The sequence below is a fragment of the Electrophorus electricus genome, chromosome 1, assembly GCF_041902795.1.
Source record: "Electrophorus electricus isolate QZ-2024a chromosome 1, ASM4190279v1, whole genome shotgun sequence".
In the NCBI taxonomy this organism is placed as follows: domain Eukaryota; kingdom Metazoa; phylum Chordata; class Actinopteri; order Gymnotiformes; family Gymnotidae; genus Electrophorus; species Electrophorus electricus.
The window spans coordinates 32437320-32457154 of record NC_137497.1 but is presented as its reverse complement, the minus strand read 5'-3'; the positions used below and the strand labels follow the sequence as shown (position 1 = coordinate 32457154).

General features: G+C 45.5%; 1 protein-coding gene across 10 annotated transcripts in view; it reads left to right on the top strand.

The window, feature by feature from the left end:
* Positions 1-19622, top strand: part of galnt1 (UDP-N-acetyl-alpha-D-galactosamine:polypeptide N-acetylgalactosaminyltransferase 1) — a 76490-nt gene extending 56868 nt beyond the window's left edge. For all 10 annotated transcript variants that reach the window (XM_081715455.1, XM_081715450.1, XM_081715447.1 and 7 more), the window contains 8 exons: positions 686-893; positions 5015-5185; positions 7681-7798; positions 8738-8918; positions 9415-9554; positions 14669-14767; positions 14878-15012; positions 18307-19622. In XM_081715455.1, the coding sequence (XP_081571581.1) occupies positions 686-893; positions 5015-5185; positions 7681-7798; positions 8738-8918; positions 9415-9554; positions 14669-14767; positions 14878-15012; positions 18307-18453 (1199 nt within the window). In that variant the 3' untranslated portion in view covers positions 18454-19622. The remainder of the gene's footprint in view (positions 1-685; positions 894-5014; positions 5186-7680; positions 7799-8737; positions 8919-9414; positions 9555-14668; positions 14768-14877; positions 15013-18306) is intronic.
* The last annotated feature ends 213 nt before the right edge of the window (positions 19623-19835 follow it).

The following is a 19835-nucleotide window of genomic DNA, read 5'->3' as shown; positions in this document are numbered from 1 at the left end:
TCAAGCCTATAACAGGCGGATAAACCCCCCACAATGCCTCGCTGTCACTCTCTCCCTCGATTCTCCGCTCCTCTCTGGACAGATGAAGCGCTGCATTGTCGATCTCAGCTCACACGGTTAATGGCTTCGCCCAGCCGGGTCGCAAGTAAGGGCCTGCCGACCAAGGAGTTCTTACGTGTGACTGGATCCGCCCGTCTGGCACCACCGCCTGCTGCAGCCCTGACTCTGGGAGACAGGAGAGGAAGTGAGAACAGCGGGGAAGAGGGGAGAGGTGTGGAGGAGGAGAGAGGGATGTAGCGATAAATATGCTTACTGGGAGGTCGTCTAGGGTTACAGCTGTGCCCTCATCTGATACCTCTCTTAGCTCTCATTGAGAGAGAGAGAGAGTGTGTGTGTGTGTGTGTGTGTGCGTGTGTGTGTGTATCAGCCTATGAAAACAGACTTTTTCTTTTTAGTACAGTAAGTGACAAGGATAGGGGTTATATGAATGACGTACTGTAGGTTACCTGTTTGTTTGTGTATGTGTGCATCCATAGTAGTTTGTCAGTTGGCAAACGTAGGAAATAGTTTGAATAAAACTGTGTTGTATGTTTTGACTATATGATTGGCTGTGTCATAGGTATATGCGTGTGTGTGTGTGTGTGTGTGTGTGTGTGTGTGTGTGTGTGTGTGCGCACGCGCACAGACTTCCTGAAGCGGCCACTGGAGCAGTATGTGCGGAGGATGGAGGTCCCAGTGCGGGTCGTGCGGATGGAACAGCGCTCTGGTCTGATTCGTGCTCGGCTAAAGGGCGCGGCACTCTCCACCGGTCAGGTGATCACTTTCCTAGATGCCCACTGCGAGTGCACTGTGGGCTGGCTGGAGCCTCTGCTCGCTCGCATCAAACATGACAGGTAAACACTGACAGGTCTCCCACAATGTAACACTTCTGAACTTGGCATCCCAACACGACACCCATCATGCAGCTTAGCAGTTTCCACGGTGTAATACACAGAATTTAAATCATAAAGCTTAATATGTCTCGAGAGCTAGCACCTCAGGAAGGTTTTTGCAAAAAAAGAAAAAAAAAAAGTAATTAAAACTTAAATAAAAAAGAAAAAATTAAATAATGGAAAAATTGAAGGGAGTCAGAGCTGCTGACAGCCTGCTGTCTGAACAGACCTGATACAGCAGTTCTGTCCTCTCCCATCAATCAGAGAGCACAAAGTAGTTATTCCCAGGAATGTGTGTGTGTGTGTGTGTGTGTGTGTGTGTGTTTCCTTTTAACTAAGCAGATGTTCTCTGCTCCAGAGTCCAGCTTTCTGTTTGTGTTTTTGCAGCAGGCATTTCTCTCTCTCTCTCTCTCTCTCTCTGTGTGCGCGTATGTGTGTTTTACTGGCACTCTCCTGAGATGGAGCCATGGCCATTCTGAAAGGGGAAGCCATGTTTGCCCTACGTGCTGTGCGTGTCTTGTAAAGAGCCGTGTGAAGGGAGAGCTGATGAGCAAGGATCACTAGCTTCAGTAAGGGCCCTTGGCTAATGGCCCTTGATGATGGAGTGACACTGAACCATGCCAGTCATACCCAGCCGTTACACCCTTCCTACCGTGCTGTGAGCTGCCTCCTACACAGCTACTCCAAGACTTGTTCACTCTCTGTCAAAATTTACAGTATTGATTGTGGGTTAAAGGCCCTTAAACACAACGAGCCAGATTCCTAAAACTTGACAGTAACAGGGTATTTAATTGCTATTCGTAAAGTCACTGTGTGCACGGGTGTCAGCTTACTGCTTTGCTAAATTCAACTGTGCCCTCTGTGAAAGTCAGTCAAAATCGACATGTAAGTAATGGGTTACACCCAATGAGTGACAGCATTAGCGTTCAGTCTAAATGGTGCAAAAACACAAAAACACCTTAAATGGGGAAAGAGCCGTAGTGCGACTGAGTGTCCAAACAGATTCAGCAATAATTCAGATTTTTTTACAGACCTTTAAAAGCTAATGAAATGAAAAGACAGTATTGGACAAACCCAGACACACCCAGGTTATAAAGTTCAACGGATATGCTGACTTTGTAGATTTGGAAGTTATACTTGAAACAAAGAAACATCATCATAACCACAAAACAAATTTACATTTTATATGTCAGATATATATACTAAGGTTACTGAGTGGCAATGTTGGTTCTGAACAAAGAAGGGCTAGCTAGCTTACAGTTGTACTAAAGTTGTACAAAAACACAAATATTAGTAAAAAGCTGTCCACCTACAACCAGAATATTGTGGCCTTGCCAATTTAATTTCATCAGCAAATTCCACCTCGAAGTACGACCATGCATCCGGGTTTCAGGTTTTGCTTAGTGTATATCCCTGGCGTCGGCGCAGGCGAAGGGGCGCCCTACCCCCAAAGCGCAAAGCAAGCAGAGGCTTCGTTCTTTCTGAACCAATCTCAAAGCGGCATTTTGGCTATGTAGTGCAAAGTTATTTCTCTGCTTCTTTCTGATTGGCTCTTTCAGTCATATAAAACTGGTAGATTGCATCATGCATTAGGTTCCAACTGACCTTCGCAAACAGGTAGCTATTAACAGCTTTACGGGTTTAAACTCACTTCCACATAGTAATGTTATCTTAATTTTGGTCATTCGTGGCTTGATATTTCTTTCAAATTTCTAGAAAAGTGTACTTTTAAAATTTTTGTTGCTTACCTTAAAGACTTAGCATGGCCTATTACTATAATTGATATATTTCTTTACATTTGTTTTTAACTACATTTGATCAACTAATAATGGATTGTTTTCTGATTTCACATAAAATAACTGGACTTGCCAACACCACACCTGTTAGCACACCTGAAGGCTGTTCCAAAGCGCATGTTTGGCCACACGGCAGGTTTACCTCATTTACAGCTGCAGGCTTTTCTCTGAGCCCTTATGGTGTTTAAATGTAGTGTTAGCCACACTGCTAGCAGTAATATCTCAATAAATTAGCATAGAAGTTCTTGTTTTAATGATGCAGCTTTTTATTGGCTTATTTTTACCTTTAAAAATGTTGAATATCAAGGCAATCCCCTGTGATTATAAGAACAGGTTATCAGTTTTATTAACTCCAAACATCTTTCACTGGTGGTTACAGGTGGTTATGTTTTCACATGTTGGTTACTGTTTTGCAAAGCACACGCTCCACTGAGTTCCTAATGAAAAGGGAAAGTCTGTGATATTCAAGAACCACCTCGCCCGTATCGCCCTGAAGTAACGCAGGGCGGCTAAGCAGGATGCGGGGACGAGGCACGTTAAACAAACGTACGTTTAATCACATGGAAACAAGTACTACGTAGCAATGAAGCTACCGTAACATCAAACACAGACCACAGGCAACAGAACCATAGGGGTTTATATACACACATATAAATGACAAGCAATTACAAACAGGTGTGACACATGGGGGCGTGGCCACACAGACGAACACACACACACACACACACACGCACAGAAACAAACACGGGGAGACACTTGGGAGGAGGGGCCGTACCGTGACACCTGACAGCTGTCTGACATGAAGAATTAGTGATATGCCCAAGGCAACTTGGTGTGTAAATCGCACAGTGAAAATCTCGATTACAGACATCTTACATCTAATGAATGTGGGAGGGAAGCTTTGACGATGGGGGAGGTCGTCCCCATGATTCATCTATTTACATCCTTCCTTAAATCAAGCCCTGGATAGAACACATCTGCCGTTCAGAACATGACTAACGACATGCCCACCCACTACTGCCCTGGGACTGGGGCTGCGTGCCGTCCAAATCAGCTACGGAGAAATGTCAGGAGTCCCTGGCCATATGTCAACGTCACGGACGGCTGGTTCTTTGGTGATTTTGGATGGATCGATGTTGCGTCCCAACTGTCGTGCGTTTCATTCCTGGTTTTTCCGGTCGCCCTAATAAATGCAGCCCTGCTGCGGAATGTTTTGCCGCTCTGTCCTGACTGAGACTGAGGGGGCCATATTCCGTCAGGAAAGTGACGTCAGTGCATACAAGTCAAGAGACAAATGACTGACTAATCCCAGTTGTGAGGCGAGTTTTATTCTGAAAACTGCCAGTTTGATATAAATGTAATATATTTGTAACTTTTACCAAGACAGGAACTGCATGGTTGCAAAAATGTTTTAATGACTTGCTTGCATGACTAAATATTGTTAGACAAAAGATCATACAGTCTATGTCAGCTTCTTTCCGGGACAGCTTCAGGTGTTTTGTATGGTGCAGTGTACTGTCATGAATCACTAATGTCATATGCAAATGTGAACAAAATGCGGTTGTTCCATATATCACACAAATGGGAAAATATGCCAGCAAATGTCATTTATGAATGAGGAAATGTGTTATCACAGCACTGTTTGCTGTTAAGATCATGGTTAAGGTTGGTTGTAGGTTTTATGAATTTGGCACATTTGTCACTAAACAGGCTATACACACACACACACACACACACACACACACACACACACGAGGAGACACCTGCAGCTGTTTGGGTACTCTGCCTGCTGGGTAGCACAGTGATCAGTAGCTTTTAGTTGAATGAGCGTTATTTATGGAGTTAATTACATGTTTGTTGCTTAGGTGTCACCCCAGGCTATGGGTTTGTGTTTACCTGTGCATGTGTATGCAGAAGTGTTTGAAAATGCAGCTAATGGCAAATAATGGCTCCGTATGCAGAGTGTGTGTTGAACCTCTGAAGCAGTGATGTTCCTCGGGTAGTCTTTTTTGGGGGGGTGGTTTGTGTGTGTGTGTGTGTGTGTGTGAGCATTTTAAAATTGCACTGGGTGATTGTGACTGAGGTTTACTGAGATGTCCCGTCTAATTCATGTCTGCACCTGTTTGAGAAAGACATGTGAGTGTGTGTCTCTGTGTGCCTGTGCATTTGTGTATATGTGTTAATTGTTCAGAGCCATGTATGTGAGGATTTATTCTAACATTGGAAAAAAAGGGGGCCTATACTCAAGCATGACTTTCTCTCTCTGCCTCTGTCTGTGTGGCACAGGAAAACCGTAGTGTGTCCCATCATTGACGTGATCAGTGATGACACATTTGAGTACATGGCTGGGTCAGATATGACCTACGGGGGCTTTAATTGGAAACTGAACTTCCGCTGGTACCCAGTACCTCAGCGAGAGATGGACCGCAGAAAAGGGGACCGTACGCTGCCCGTCAGGTAAGACAAACGCACGCACGCGCACACACACACACACACACACACACACACACACACACACACACACACACACACACACACACGTGGCAGAGTATCCTTTTTCTTTCTTTCGTGTATGTGGATCTAATGGAGCTGCATTCTTGCCCACCTCATCCTGGTTCACAATATCCTGGCTGTTGCACACCAAGGTCAAGGGTCAAATCTGTCCTGCTGGGACCTCAAGCTTGGTGTGTTTGGCTTTATTTAACGGTTTGTTTAGCCATTCTTTTTACTGTAGGACAATGCTCCAGGACTGCTTCACGCCAGTTTCATTCAGTACTGCTGTTGGCCTAGGGTGCTGAGCTATGAGGCTGTAACAGCCACAGAGATTCTAACATGTCCTGCACTGCAGCAGTTTTTGGGGTTGGGGCTGTTTGTTTAGGCAGTGTGAGGGTTGTTTGTGTTTCTCGCAGTGAGCTCTGAAGTCATTTGGCCTGCTTCCCCTACTGATGTGTGTTTTTGTGGGGGCTTGTCACACGTATTAACACACGTAACACACACCACACATCCACACACAATCCACGGTTATTGCCGGAAGGCCTTTGCTCTTTTTCGTAAACAACCAGGCAGCCTTTTACAACGTTCCCTTTCAGATGTCAAAACAGGCTCAGAAGGAGAACAGCAGCGCTCGGAGAGGATTAGACCAGAAGCGGGCCGACGCTCAGAACAGGAAAGAGCCGCGCAGAGACTAGGACGGACAGAAGACAAACAGAAAGAAGGAGAAAGGACACAGAAATGCAGCGAGCGCGAGTGAGGAATATTTAAAGAAGGGGAAGGATGTGGAAGTCTAAATCTGGCGAGAGTGAAAGTCTCTTTTCCAAAGATAACCCAGTACCCCTGACTGACAAAACAGAGGTGTTCGTTCCCGAGAGAGATCTCTAGATAAGGCGGAAAGAGAGAGAGAGAGAGAGAGAGAGAGAGAGAGAGAGAGAGAGAGAGAGAGAGAGAGAGAGAGAGAATGGGTTGGAAAAAATACTGCACCAAATCAAAACAAATAAATACTCACATGCTTTGTACATTTTCAGCTTGGTATCTAAACTTGTTCAAAAGGGAATAGACGGAAAACCATTTAATATCATAAAAGCAACCGTTCATTAATATCATCAAATATTGAGCCATTCAACAGCTACATAAATGCCATTGCAACAGCACTGGACCAAAGTTGACACCCAACTTCACATGCTGCTGAAATCAAGTGTTTGCTCTACGCTGACGACCTCGTGCTGATGTGACCCGTAGCATAAGGTTTCCAGGAAAGCTTGTCACTGCTACAGCAGCAGTGCCAGAGGTGAGCCATTCCTGTCCAGCTGAGTAAAACCAGAATCCAGATTATCCAGAAGGGATCCAGACCTCAGGGAAACCAATATCAAATTACCTAACGAGGAAAAGCGTTAACAGCGGCCGTATTAACCCTCATCGGGGAGTTTCAGCCCTGCGGTGAAACCCCACAGTGCACTAAAGAGAGGAGCTTTACAGGGCTTGTTCCAGTCGTGCTGCTCCTCTAGGACCGAAATTAAAGGCACTGGTGAAATTCTAACCCTCCATCATCACACTACATGGAAACATCAAGTACATCAGCGAAGCACACTAAACAGGCTAATAATGAATAAAATGCTACCACCAGTCTGGCACAATAACTAAACATATCATATCAAACTGAAAGAAGGCACTCCCAAATCTGGAATAAGCCATCATGACCTTGAAGTGGAAAGAGGCAGATGCCATAAAACCCGGATGCCAAGCAGGGAAATGCAGCGCAGGCACCAGGTCGGAATGGAAATAGATGAAACACATTTTTGTCTATTTTTTCATCTGCTGCCAAGAACATCAATTAATAAAAAGGCCACGTTCTTGAAGGAATTTGGACGGGTGAACAATGCGTTCGGTTTTCTTTGTGACTCTGATGACCTCCGTGTTCCACTTGGAGCAGAAGCCCAGACAGTCGCTACAGCAACGAAGAACGTCTCAGCTCTAGCTTATTTTCGGGAGACTGAATAAATCGCTTTCTTTCTGTCATAGACTTTTTATAGCCACACTATGCTGCTATAGTTTGCTGTTTGTTGATTCAATTATTTATGTCATTTGTAATGCTTTTTTATTAGTATTTTTTCAGTTCTTTGTGTTAAATACTTAGATGCAGTATCGATGTGTTTCTCTTTGTGTGTATATATATATATATATATATATATATATATATATATATATATATATATATATATATATATATATATATATATATATATATATATATATCACTCTACTTCTGTTGCTTATATTACTTTGGAAAAATGGTAAAATCACAGTCATGTCAATAAATCACTTTAAAATGAAATAAAATTAGAGAGTGAGCGAGATCAAGAAAGAGCATGAAAGTGGGTGTGTGTGTGTGTGTGTGTGTGCGTGTGTGCGTGTGTGCGCGTGTGTGCGTTTCATATCTCTTTCCCGTCTCTCTGCAGAACTCCTACCATGGCGGGGGGACTGTTCTCCATAGACAGAGACTACTTCCAGGAGATTGGGACGTATGATGCAGGCATGGACATCTGGGGAGGGGAGAACCTGGAGATCTCCTTCAGGGTTGGTGTCCCACACAGCCTTCTGCCTTCTGCTTCATTGTCTTGTAAACAAAGTAATATCCATCATTGCATAAACCAAACAAAGATTAGCCAGTCTCAGTGTTTCCTAACATAACAAATATTCTGACTAATGGGTAAAAACATGTTTCTTTTCTTCTCATTTAATTCTTCACTGGACAGGTCTCAGATAATTTGCTCAATCACCACTGTGATAAGTGATGTGTAATTGGCACATGGGTGATGCTAATTACGCTGTTTAATTATAGCAAAATAAAACCAGCGCTACACAACTCTATATGTAGTTGTATTATTAGAGATTCGTGTAGTAGATTTAACAAATAAAATTTGAAATTGATTACACTGTCATTCACATAACGGGAGTTCTTTGTTTGGCCAGACATGACTCCTGTTAGGAGGAATGAGCCACAGACTGCAGTGACATTCAGGGCGGGGCCTCGCTAACCTGCTCTCCTTATCGGAAGAGCGCCACCTCTTTGATCAGCAGCCAGGAAGTATCCAAGTTAGTAAGAGCAGGCGCTTGTCTGCGGGGTCGGCCCAGGGTTCAGCTTTCAGCGGTGAATAGCTGAGCCACAAGTGTCAGGATCAGCTTCCATGATGGCGGAGATCAAAGCTGGTTTGCAAGGTTGCCACCAGGAAATTACCACTTCAAAGACATTCTGACACACGGGGACGTTCGGAGGCATGGGGACATTCAAAGACAGGGGACATGGATTTTTCTTGGAACAAGCAGGTCCAGTGCACAAGCCCACCAGTGTATAAGGGAAATCTGGTTGGCGTGGCGATGGGAAGTCCCAAACGCTGCTAACACTGTTTTTTGAATAGACCATTAACCTGCTGGTCTGTAAAGGGAACAGGGAATAGAATGTTCTTAAAGTATGCGTTCATTATTCTAGTGTGTGTGTGTGTGTGTGTGTCCCAGATCTGGCAGTGTGGCGGGACCCTTGAGATTGTTACTTGTTCTCACGTGGGTCACGTGTTCCGTAAAGCCACGCCGTACACGTTCCCCGGGGGCACGGGCCAGATCATCAACAAGAACAACAGACGCCTGGCAGAGGTCTGGATGGATGAGTTCAAGAACTTCTTTTACATCATCTCCCCTGGTCAGTCACACGCACTCACAAACAGTCACACGCTCACTCGTTCACCCTTTCTCTCTTTTCCTTTTCTCTTTGTCTCCCTCGTTATTCCCCCTCTCTCTTCATCTCTCTTTCTCATTTTCTCTCTCGCTCACTCTCTCTCACATTAGTATTGTCACTGCTCTTGGGTGAATGGGGATTATTGACTCAGAAAATGTAGCATAATTGATATTAATGTTACTGTCAATATTGCCCAGCATAGCCCATAGCCCGTGTGTGTGTGTGTGTGTGTGTGTGTGTGTGTGTGTGTGTGTGTGTGTGTGTGCGCGTTTGTAAATGAGAACAAGTGTTTAGATGTACATACCTCTGTTAGGGAACTGAGTTCTCTGCTTGTGCAGGTGTTGCAGGGATCTATAGAGCCCGTCTGTTGAGCATTTGATTTGTCTTTTTTCCTCACTACATTGTTCACTCAGCTCCCCTGTGCTTGTGTGTGTATGTGTGTGTGTGTGTGTGTGTTAAGGTGTGACGAAGGTGGATTATGGTGATATCTCGTCCAGGACAGCTCTGAGACAGAAGCTGCAATGTAAACCTTTCTCCTGGTACCTGGAAAGCATCTACCCTGACTCCCAGATCCCACGCCACTATTACTCACTGGGAGAGGTAACACACACACACACGCACGCACACACACATACACTCAGTCTCACACTCACAAACACACACACACACACACACTCACTCTCATGCACTCAAACACACACACACACACACATTCACACCTGCACATTTTCACACACACCTTTATACGTGCACAGACACGCACACATACATACACATGAACTCACACAGGCACAAAAAGAGATTTTCAGTAGCTGCATATCCTTTGGAAAATTGAATTTTTCTAAACCAGCTGAAGCCTTCTTCATTTCTTTTGCAAATAAAAGCTGAGCCCTGTGAGCTTTTTAAAAGAGTGCGTGTGTGTGTGTCTGTGTGTGTGTGTGTGTGTGTGTGTGTGTGAGAGAGGGGGAGAGAGGGGGAGAGGGACGTTTGGCGTTTTAGATGTTACCTGCTTTGATTGGGTTGTTCATCTCTCCAGTCAGGCAGTGAGATATTTATAATCACCCAGCCATCTCTTCTCTGCTATTATTAGTCTTCTACAGGACTCCTCTCTCCTCTCTCTGTCTCGCTCTGTCTCTCTCTGTCTTGCGCTGTCTCTCTCTGTCCCTCTCTGTCTTGCTCTGTCCCTCTCTGTCTCTCTCTGTCCCTCTCTGTCTTGCTCTGTCCCTCTCTGTCTCTCTGTCTCGCTCTGTCTTGCTCTGTCCCTCTCTGTCTCTCTCTGTCTTTCTCTGTCTCGCGCTGTCTCTCTCTGTTTCTCTCTGTCCCTCTCTGTCTCTCTCTGTCCCTCTCTGTCTCGCTCTGTCTCGTACTGTCCCTCTCTGTAGATCTCTCATCTCTATTTGTCTACTTTTCTCTTTATTTTCCTCTCTCTCCATCTTTCTTTTTCTTCTGTCTCTCTCTTTGTTGATCCATCTCTTCTCTCTCTCTTTCCTCCTTGTCTTGTCTGTCTCTCTCTCCTTCTCTTCTCTGTGATGTTTGCCATTGGTATCAAATCAAATCAAATTTATTCCTATAGTGCTTTTTACAACAGTTGTCACAAAGCAGCTTTACAAATGTCCGAGTCCAAGCCCCCAGCGAGCAAGTCAAAGGCGACAGTGGCAAGCAAAAACTCCCTAGAACATGAGGAAGAAACCTTGAGAGGAACCAAGACTCAAAGAGGGGGCCCGTCCTCCTCTGGCCAACAATGGTCACCACAATAATATATAACAATATATACAAACAAACAAATAAATAATAAATTGGGGGGCGGGGCAATTACTGTCTAATCCAGTTTTCCAGAAGTCCTTGTCTGGTCCAGGTGTTCACGTAACCGAAACCCATCCCGTACAAGAATGTCCATCAAGGGCAACGGAGAAGTAGTTGGCTGGGATGGAGGGGAGGTGGGCTACAGCAGGGGGGCATCAGGGGGTGGTGGGAGTAGCCATGGCAGCTGAGACGGGTAGAGGCTCAGTAACATCATGACATCAGGGGTAGGTGAACCTCGGCAAAATGAGAGAATAGGTTATTAGGCATGTCCAGGTACGAGGGTGTGCAAATTATGGAACCATAACGTGCAAAGTTGGACTCTGGCAAATCTAGCCACGGCAGCACAGCTAAAAGGAAAGAGCCAGAAGGAATCACAGACATGAAGGCGCCCTGGAACATCAGCACTCCATCGATCTCAGTCAACAAACTTGAGTGCCAAAAGAGAGGTGAAATGACATCATCATAACATCCCAGTTTAGCATAACCCTCAAAGCCCATGGACCCCCAGATCCACACCTTTACCTAAGATGGGAAGTAGTTAATAAAATGCCTGAGTGTACAGGTTTATAGGTTTTCATCCTAGCCTTAAAAATAGAGACTGTGTCTGGGTCTCGAACATTTACAGAAAGGTTATTTCATAGTGTGTCGTATTGCACTAGGAGTTCTCTAAGGTACTGTGGGGCAAGACCATTCAGTGCTTTGTAGGTCATTAGACGTATTTTATAATCAATATAAAATTTGACTGGGAGCCAAAGTGAAGTAGCTAAGATAGGAGTGATGTGATCAAATGCTCTAGTTCTAGTGAGAACTCGGTCTGCTGCGTTTTGAACTAGCTGGAGCTTGTTTAGGCATGTAATGGTACAGCCAGATGATGTACAGGTATGACGTTGGGGGACTCCCAAACTTCCTGAGCTTGACATTTTCACACACATGGCAGGAAGACATGGAACTTCAGTCACAGGACATGATGTCATTATGAATGTAGCCAGTTAAGAGGGCTGCAGGCAATTGGTCCTGACGTGTTCTTATGTAGAAGCAGCCAATGAGAAGTGGAAAATATTCAGTCATGAATTTGTCATGATTTAATTACCATTCATGTTTACTCATGCTCCCAAACGTACTGTGTGTGTGTGTGTGTGTGTGTGTGTGTGTGTGTGTGTGTGTGTGTGTGTGCGTGTGTGTGCGTCTGCGTGGGTGGGTGGGGTGTGTGCGTGTGTGTGTGTGCGTGTGTGTGTGTGCGTCTGCGTCTGCGTGTGGGTGGGTGGGGTGTGTGCGTGTGTGTGTGTGCGTGTGCGTGCGTCTGCGTGTGCGTGTGGGTGGGTGGGGTGTATATGTGTGTCCGTACTCCCCCCAATGTGTAATAAACTTGGAGCAATTACTCCTTGCATTTTATTTATGCAGGGGCATAGAGTGTGGGTGTATGTGTGTGTGTGTGTGTGTGTGTGTGTGTGTGTGTGTGCACGTGCACGGTTGCTTGTTTGTGTGTTTCTGGTGGGTGTGTGTCATTATCATTAACTAAACTGTCATTTGCACTTGGTCGGTAGTGTATTAGTTGCAGCAAAGTGATCATGAATAGAGGAATGTGTTTAATTACATGAACGCTCATTTTAAAACCCAGCTCGCCGCTTTGAAGGCGATTCCTGAGAAACATTAATTAGCAGTTAAAGCCCAGCTGTAAAGACACCAGCAGGATGCTATCACAGGACCTTCCAGCTAGAGGGAAGAGTTTAGAGGGGAGGGATTAGAGGGAAGAGTTTAGAGGGGAGGAATTAGAGGGACAGGATTAGAGGGAAGAGTTTAGAGGGGAGGAATTGAAGGGAAGAGTTTAGAGGGGAGGGATTAGAGGAAAGAGTTTAGAGGGGAGGGATTAGAGGGGTGGGTTTAGAGGGAAGAGTTTAGAGGGGAGGAATTGTAGGGAAGGGTTTAGAGGGGAGGGATTAGAGAGAAGACTTTAGAGGAGGGATTAGAGGGGCGGGTTTAGAGGGGAGGGATTAGAGGAAAGAGTTTAGAGGGGAGGGATTAGAGGGGTGGGTTTAGAGGGAAGAGTTTAGAGGGGAGGAATTAGAGGGGAGGGATTAGAGTGAAGAGTTTAGAGGGGAGGGATTAGAAGGAAGAGTTTAAGGGGTGGGTTTAGAGAGAAGAGTTTAGAGGGGTGGGATTAGAGGGAAGAGTTTAGAGGGGAGGGATTAGAGGGAAGAGTTTAGAGGGGAGGAATTGAAGGGAAGAGTTTAGAGGGGAGGGATTAGAGGAAAGAATTTAGAGGGGAGGGATTAGAGGGGTGGGTTTAGAGGGAAGAGTTTAGAGGGGAGGAATTGTAGGGAAGGGTTTAGAGGGGAGGGATTAGAGAGAAGACTTTAGAGGGGAGGGATTAGAGGGGCGGGTTTAGAGGGGAGGGATTAGAGGAAAGAGTTTAGAAGGGAGGGATTAGAGGGGCGGGTTTAGAGGGGAGGGATTAGAGGAAAGAGTTTAGAGGGGAGGAATTAGAGGGGAGGGATTAGAGTGAAGAGTTTAGAGGGGAGGGATTAGAAGGAAGAGTTTAAGGGGTGGGTTTAGAGAGAAGAGTTTAGAGGGGTGGGATTAGAGGGAAGAGTTTAGAGGGGAGGGATTAGAGGGACAGGATTAGAGGGAAGAGTTTAGAGGGGAGGAATTGAAGGGAAGAGTTTAGAGGGGAGGGATTAGAGGAAAGAGTTTAGAGGGGAGGGATTAGAGGGGTGGGTTTAGAGGGAAGAGTTTAGAGGGGAGGAATTGTAGGGAAGGGTTTAGAGGGGAGGGATTAGAGAGAAGACTTTAGAGGGGAGGGATTAGAGGGGCGGGTTTAGAGGGGAGGGATTAGAGGAAAGAGTTTAGAGGGGAGGGATTAGAGGGACAGGATTAGAGGGAAGAGTTTAGAGGGGAGGAATTGAAGGGAAGAGTTTAGAGGGGAGGGATTAGAGGAAAGAGTTTAGAGGGGAGGGATTAGAGGGGTGGGTTTAGAGGGAAGAGTTTAGAGGGGAGGAATTGTAGGGAAGGGTTTAGAGGGGAGGGATTAGAGAGAAGACTTTAGAGGGGAGGGATTAGAGGGGCGGGTTTAGAGGGGAGGGATTAGAGGAAAGAGTTTAGAGGGGAGGGATTAGAGGGGTGGGTTTAGAGGGGAGGGATTAGAGGGGAGGGATTAGAGTGAAGAGTTTAGAGGGGAGGGATTAGAAGGAAGAGTTTAAGGGGTGGGTTTAGAGAGAAGAGTTTAGAGGGGTGGGATTAGAGGGAAGAGTTTAGAGGGGAGGGATTAGAGGGACAGGATTAGAGGGAAGAGTTTAGAGGGAAGAGTTTAGAGGGGAGGAATTAGAGAGAAGACTTTAGAGGGGAGGGATTAGAGGGGCGGGTTTAGAGGGGAGGGATTAGAGGAAAGAGTTTAGAGGGGAGGGATTAGGGGGTGGGTTTAGAGGGAAGAGTTTAGAGGGGAGGGATTAGAGTGAAGAGTTTAGAGGGGAGGGATTAGAAGGAAGAGTTTAAGGGGTGGGTTTAGAGAGAAGAGTTTAGAGGGGTGGGATTAGAGGGAAGAGTTTAAAGGGGCAGGATTAGAGGGAAGATTTTAGAAGGACGTGTTTAGAGGGGAGGGATTAGAGGGAAGTGTTTAGAGGGGAGGGTTTGGAGCAGAGGGATTAGAGGGGAGGGATTAGAGGGAAGGTTTTAGAGGGGAGTGTTTAGAGGGGAGGGTTTGGAGGGGAGGAATTAGAGGGGAGGGTTTGGAAGGGAGGTCCACCTGCTCTCTCTCTCGAGGTTAGCAAAAGAATGACATCATAGAAATAACACAACCCCCTTTAGAAGTAACACCTCATTTAAACTGAACAGAATGTAACTCGCCTCATTTTCCAACGTGTATGTGTGTGTGAGTGAGTGTGTGTGTCTTATCTCTGTCTTTGTGCTGGTTGCAGATTCGTAATGTGGAGACCAACCAATGTTTGGATAATATGGCCAGGAAGGAGAATGAGAAAGTAGGAATCTTCAACTGTCATGGAATGGGAGGCAATCAAGTCAGTTTCTTCTTAACTCTCTCTCTCGTGCTCTCTTTCTCTGCTACCATTGCTCTTATCTGTAGGTTGTGATTCGAGTGAAGAAGCATAAATTGTGTGTCTGTCTGCAGGTGTTCTCCTATACAGCCAATCAGGAGATCCGTACAGATGACCTGTGTCTGGATGTGTCCAGACTCAATGGGCCAGTTATGATGCTCAAGTGCCACCATCTGAAAGGCAACCAGCTCTGGGAGTACGACCCTTTGGTGAGGGAATGAGTGAGTGAGTGAGCGTGTGTGCGTGCATCCATGAGTGCGCATGTTTGTGTGTTTGCGTGCATGCTTATGTACATGTGAATATGTGTGCGTGTGGGTGGGTGGGTGCAAGCATGTGTTTGTGTGTGTCTATGTGTGTGCACGCGCCTCTCATGTAACATCCTACTTGGCTGCTTCATTCCCATTGCAGTCTGCTTGCAGGGTGTGTGTTTTGGTATGTGTGTTTGCGAGTGCGCTTTTGTGTGCATAAACGTTGCTGTAGTTTGATGCTTCACTGCACACAAGCACACACCCCCTGCTCTAGTCTGCCTTCTAGAGTGTGTCTGAGGGAGCGCGCGTGAGCTAAACGCACATGGCCGTCGCTCTATCAGAATTTCACACCGATATCATGGCTGTTTAAGAGCTGAGTGCGCAGTCCAGCCCTGCAGAGCGGGACCGGGAGGGCAGGAGAGACAGAGAGGGATTAGAGTAGGTTAGAGTGGGGGCCAGCGTGCGGTGTGCTCTCCGAATTCTCCTGAACTCACTGCTGGCTTGACGAAATGGCCGTCAGTGACAAACGCTGCTTCCCCGCTGATCTCTGCCCCTCCTCTTCTCATTTCCCGCCTTCTAGTCCCCTTCATCCCTTTGCTGAGACAGAGAGACAGAAGGAGAGGGTGAAGCTAAGCAAAGAACTGCAGTGAAGTCCTCCACTCAACATAAACGTTATTATTTTGTTGTCCAAAGCAAAGAGAGCCTGTTTTCCTGACATGTGGAGCCAGGGGCTTGTAGCTCCCATTCATAAGAGTGGAGGCAAATTGGACCTTTAGCGTTTTCAGAGGCATTTGTGTGAGCAACAATCTGGGTAAGATATTCAGCAGCATTTTTCAACACGAGTCTGACCTTCCTTAATGAACCCCACGTCCTGAGTGAGAATCACCATCGGCTTCCTTTCAAATCGCCGTACGGCTGATCACATTTCCATCCCACACACCCATGCAAATCAAACAAAAATGAAAAAACTTTGCCTGTTTTGTTGATTTCAAAAAGACATTTGTTTCTGTTTCATGCAAGGGAGAATAGTATATACTTTCACAAAGTGGTGTAAGGGGTAAAGTCTATTAAATCGATGTATTTAGGAGAGTTCAGAGCTCTTCACTAAGGAGAGAGGCGTGAGACAGGGATACAGTCTCAGTCCCACACCATTCAATATTCACATCGAGCTGGAACAGTCCACGTCCCCCTACAGGACGGGCCAGTTCAGTCCTCGCTCTGTGCAGATGACCAGGTGACCACCACACACAGTGGATCCAGCAGCACCTAGACCCACTGGACAACTACTGCAAGAACAGGGCCCTGGCAGCAAACCTCAAAAAGATAGACATCATTATCACTCCTAGAGCGCACGATGTCATTACTGCATCAGGGACTCTCAGCAAGGCAGTGGATGCGCTAAAGGAGAAGGCTCACAGAGCACTTTTGGCCATACAAAGGAGATTCTACAAAATCTGCCCACTTCGATTTGGTGCAGACAATTTGATGGCGTAATGCAGCCCATTGTGGTCTGAGGAAGGGAGGTACCGGGGTCCACTCAGTTATCGTAGCTACACTCAAGAGGACAAGCATCCAGTTAGAAGCCCTGCATGCGGAATTATGCTGAACGATTTTTAAAAACCCAAAGGAGAACACCTAGCAATGCATGCGGGGCAGAGTTAAGCCGATATCCACTGTCAATAAACATCCTACGTTCCTGGATGTATTTAAGGACCGGTCCCAGAGAAACACTGCATTTAAAGACTCGTCCCAGAGAAACATTGCATGTAAAGACCGGTCCCAGAGAAACACTGCATTTAAAGACCAGTCCCAGAGAAACACTGCATTTAAAGACCAGTCCCAGAGAAACACTGCATTTAAAGACCAGTCCCAGAGAAACACTGCATTTAAAGACCCGTCCCAGAGAAACATTGCATTTAAAGCCCGGTCCCAGAGAACCACTGCATTTAAAGACCAGTCCCTGAGAACCACTGCATTTAAAGACTGGTCCCAGAGAACCACTGCATTTAAAGACCAGTCCCTGAGAAACATTGCATTTAAAGCCCGGTCCCAGAGAACCACTGCATTTAAAGACCAGTCCCTGAGAACCACTGCATTTAAAGACTGGTCCCTGAGAACCACTGCATTTAAAGACTGGTCCCAGAGAACCACTGCATTTAAAGACCAGTCCCTGAGAAACACTGCATTTAAAGACCAGTCCCAGAGAAACACTGCATTTAAAGACCCGTCCCAGAGAAACATTGCATTTAAAGCCCGGTCCCAGAGAACCACTACATTTAAAGACCGGTCCCTGAGAACCACTACATTTAAAGACCGGTCCCAGAGAATCACTGCATTTAAAAACGCTCCAGACCCTTAGTGTCTGAGGCTCACTAACCCTGTAACAACCACTACCCCAGACCAGCCTCTCACCAGCACTGCTTTACCACCTAATCTAAGCATAAATCACATTATAGAGCATTATAGAGTTTGGAACCAAAACACAGAGTAAATCACAGTTATCGGGCCCTAAACAGAGAGTATCTCCTTACTGTCAGACCGAAAGTAAAGACAGATGTTAACCAAGTACAATCTCAGTGACCGCAGTCTAGCTACAGTACAGGGCAGACACAGAGCAGTCTGGTCACTGCATAGCGTTTGAGACTGAGTCAGAGATGGACCTTCTCCTTTATTCTGAAATTTAAAAAACTTACAAGACATTTTCACAGAAAAATGCAAAATCTAATCCTGCATTTCAAAGAAATGGCCCAGCAAGAGAAATGACAAATCTTTCTGGGAATGGAGCACACAGCAGCCCTAGTGGTAAAATATGTAGCAACATGTCACCTGCTGAGAGATGATAACTTTGCCATTCTCATAACTAAACCACCCCTGCACAGGCACACACACCAACTCCTAGACGCAATTGTCTTTGATAAATATGTTTACATATTAACTAGTTATAATATGTTTAATGTCTCAGTGGCTTTTTAGCTACCATTAATACTGTTTTTAATACCATTGTTTATTATTATTAGTAGTAGTATTAGTGGTGGAGGTGGTTGTGTTTTTATTGTAATTGTTATTTTTTTTTGCTGGTGTTACAATTATTACGTTTTTTGTTAATTCCGGTTACAGTGTGTCTGTGTATGTATATGTGCATGCGTTTATATGTTTGCATATTAAGTGAATTATGCATTAAATGTGTTAACATAAAGTATCAGTGAACCATTATGCTTCCTCATGCTGTCTCTCTCTCTCTCCGTGTCTCTGTAGAAGCTGAGCCTGGTGCATGTGAACAGTAACCAGTGCTTGGACAAGGCTTCCGAAGACGACAGCCAGGTGCCCAGCGTGAGGGACTGCACAGGCAGCCGCTCCCAGCAGTGGCTTCTCCGCAACGTCACGCTGCCCGAGATCTTCTGAGTGCGCACGCGCGCGCACACAGGGACCGTCCGAGAGGCGCAGGGGCGGGCTCTCCTCCCCGGAGCTCCTCGACACGGAGGGAGAGGGGGGCGGAGAGAGAAGGGAGGAGGAGCTGCTGGGTCATCTCTGTACTCCTCTTTCACTTTCTGGAGGTGTGGCTTTGAGGCGGCGCCAAAATCACAGAAGTACATATGTAAATGAATCTCCCCATCACTCCATTTTGCTGAGAGGACGAATGAAATGGAAAGAGTGAGTGGGAGAGAAGGAGAGTGGGAGACTCTGCCTCGTGTGCAAAGGAACCTCAGGCTTGTACCACCATCTTGCTCAGTGGAGCAGGGGGCGGTGTTACATGTTGGAGCAGAGGGAGGGGTTTAGATGTTTACAAGGTTGCCTCTCTTAGAATATCAGATTGTGTGCGTGTGCGTGTTTGTTAGTGAGAGACAGAAAAAAATGTTTGCATGTGTGCAGGTGGTTACACATAAGAGTTTCACCTTTGTGTTTGTGTGTGCGTGGTTTTTTTTTTTATTTAATACTTTATGGAAGTAGTGAGCACATACAGATGAAACTCTTTGTGTACGTTTTGTGTGTGTGCGTGTGTGCGTGCGTGCGTGCGTGCGTGCGTGCATGCATGTACTACACATATCAGGATGGATTTTCATGCATCTTCGGACACTTCGGTGGTCTGCTCACTGATTGGCCCAGCTCAGCAGCATGGGTTCCCCATACTGGTTAGCCTCATTTTTCATAAAACCCTCAAAGAACAGCTGGCCCAAAGAAAGAAAATCAGTTAATATCACCATGGTAATGATCAACAATCACCAATCAATGAATGGGGTGACTTCAACAGGTTGTCCTTAGTGAACCCAAAACGCATTTCATATATTCACGTTTTATGTAGGACTTTTTGTTCAGTTGCTTTTGTTGGACAAGAAGGATTCAATCGTCTGGTCTCATTTAGCATTCATGAATTCAAGGGCTTAGCTGTTTTGTTTAAATATGTTTGTGTGTGCACGTGTGTACTAGGCTGTGTATTAGGCTTTAATGAATTAATGTGGTTTGTTTTTTATGACTTTTTTTGTACTGTACAATGTTACTTCTGTCGCAATTTTATCTGCACATCTTTGTTTGATTATTTGAATTCAGTCATTAATACAGATATCACCATTGTATTTTTCTTCTTTACCTCTGTGAAGGCCAAAAGAGATTCTCCTTGCATTTGCATTCTTTTACATTTCCTCACCAGGCATTTTATTGACTTTTTTGTATTTCCTTTTTAAAATATGTTAGTTTAATGTTTTCCTCTGTGAGCTGTTCTCATAATGGCAGCTGCAGAGTCCGTGCACTGCTAAAGAATTAGCCATTCATTCCCCCCCGCTTACACC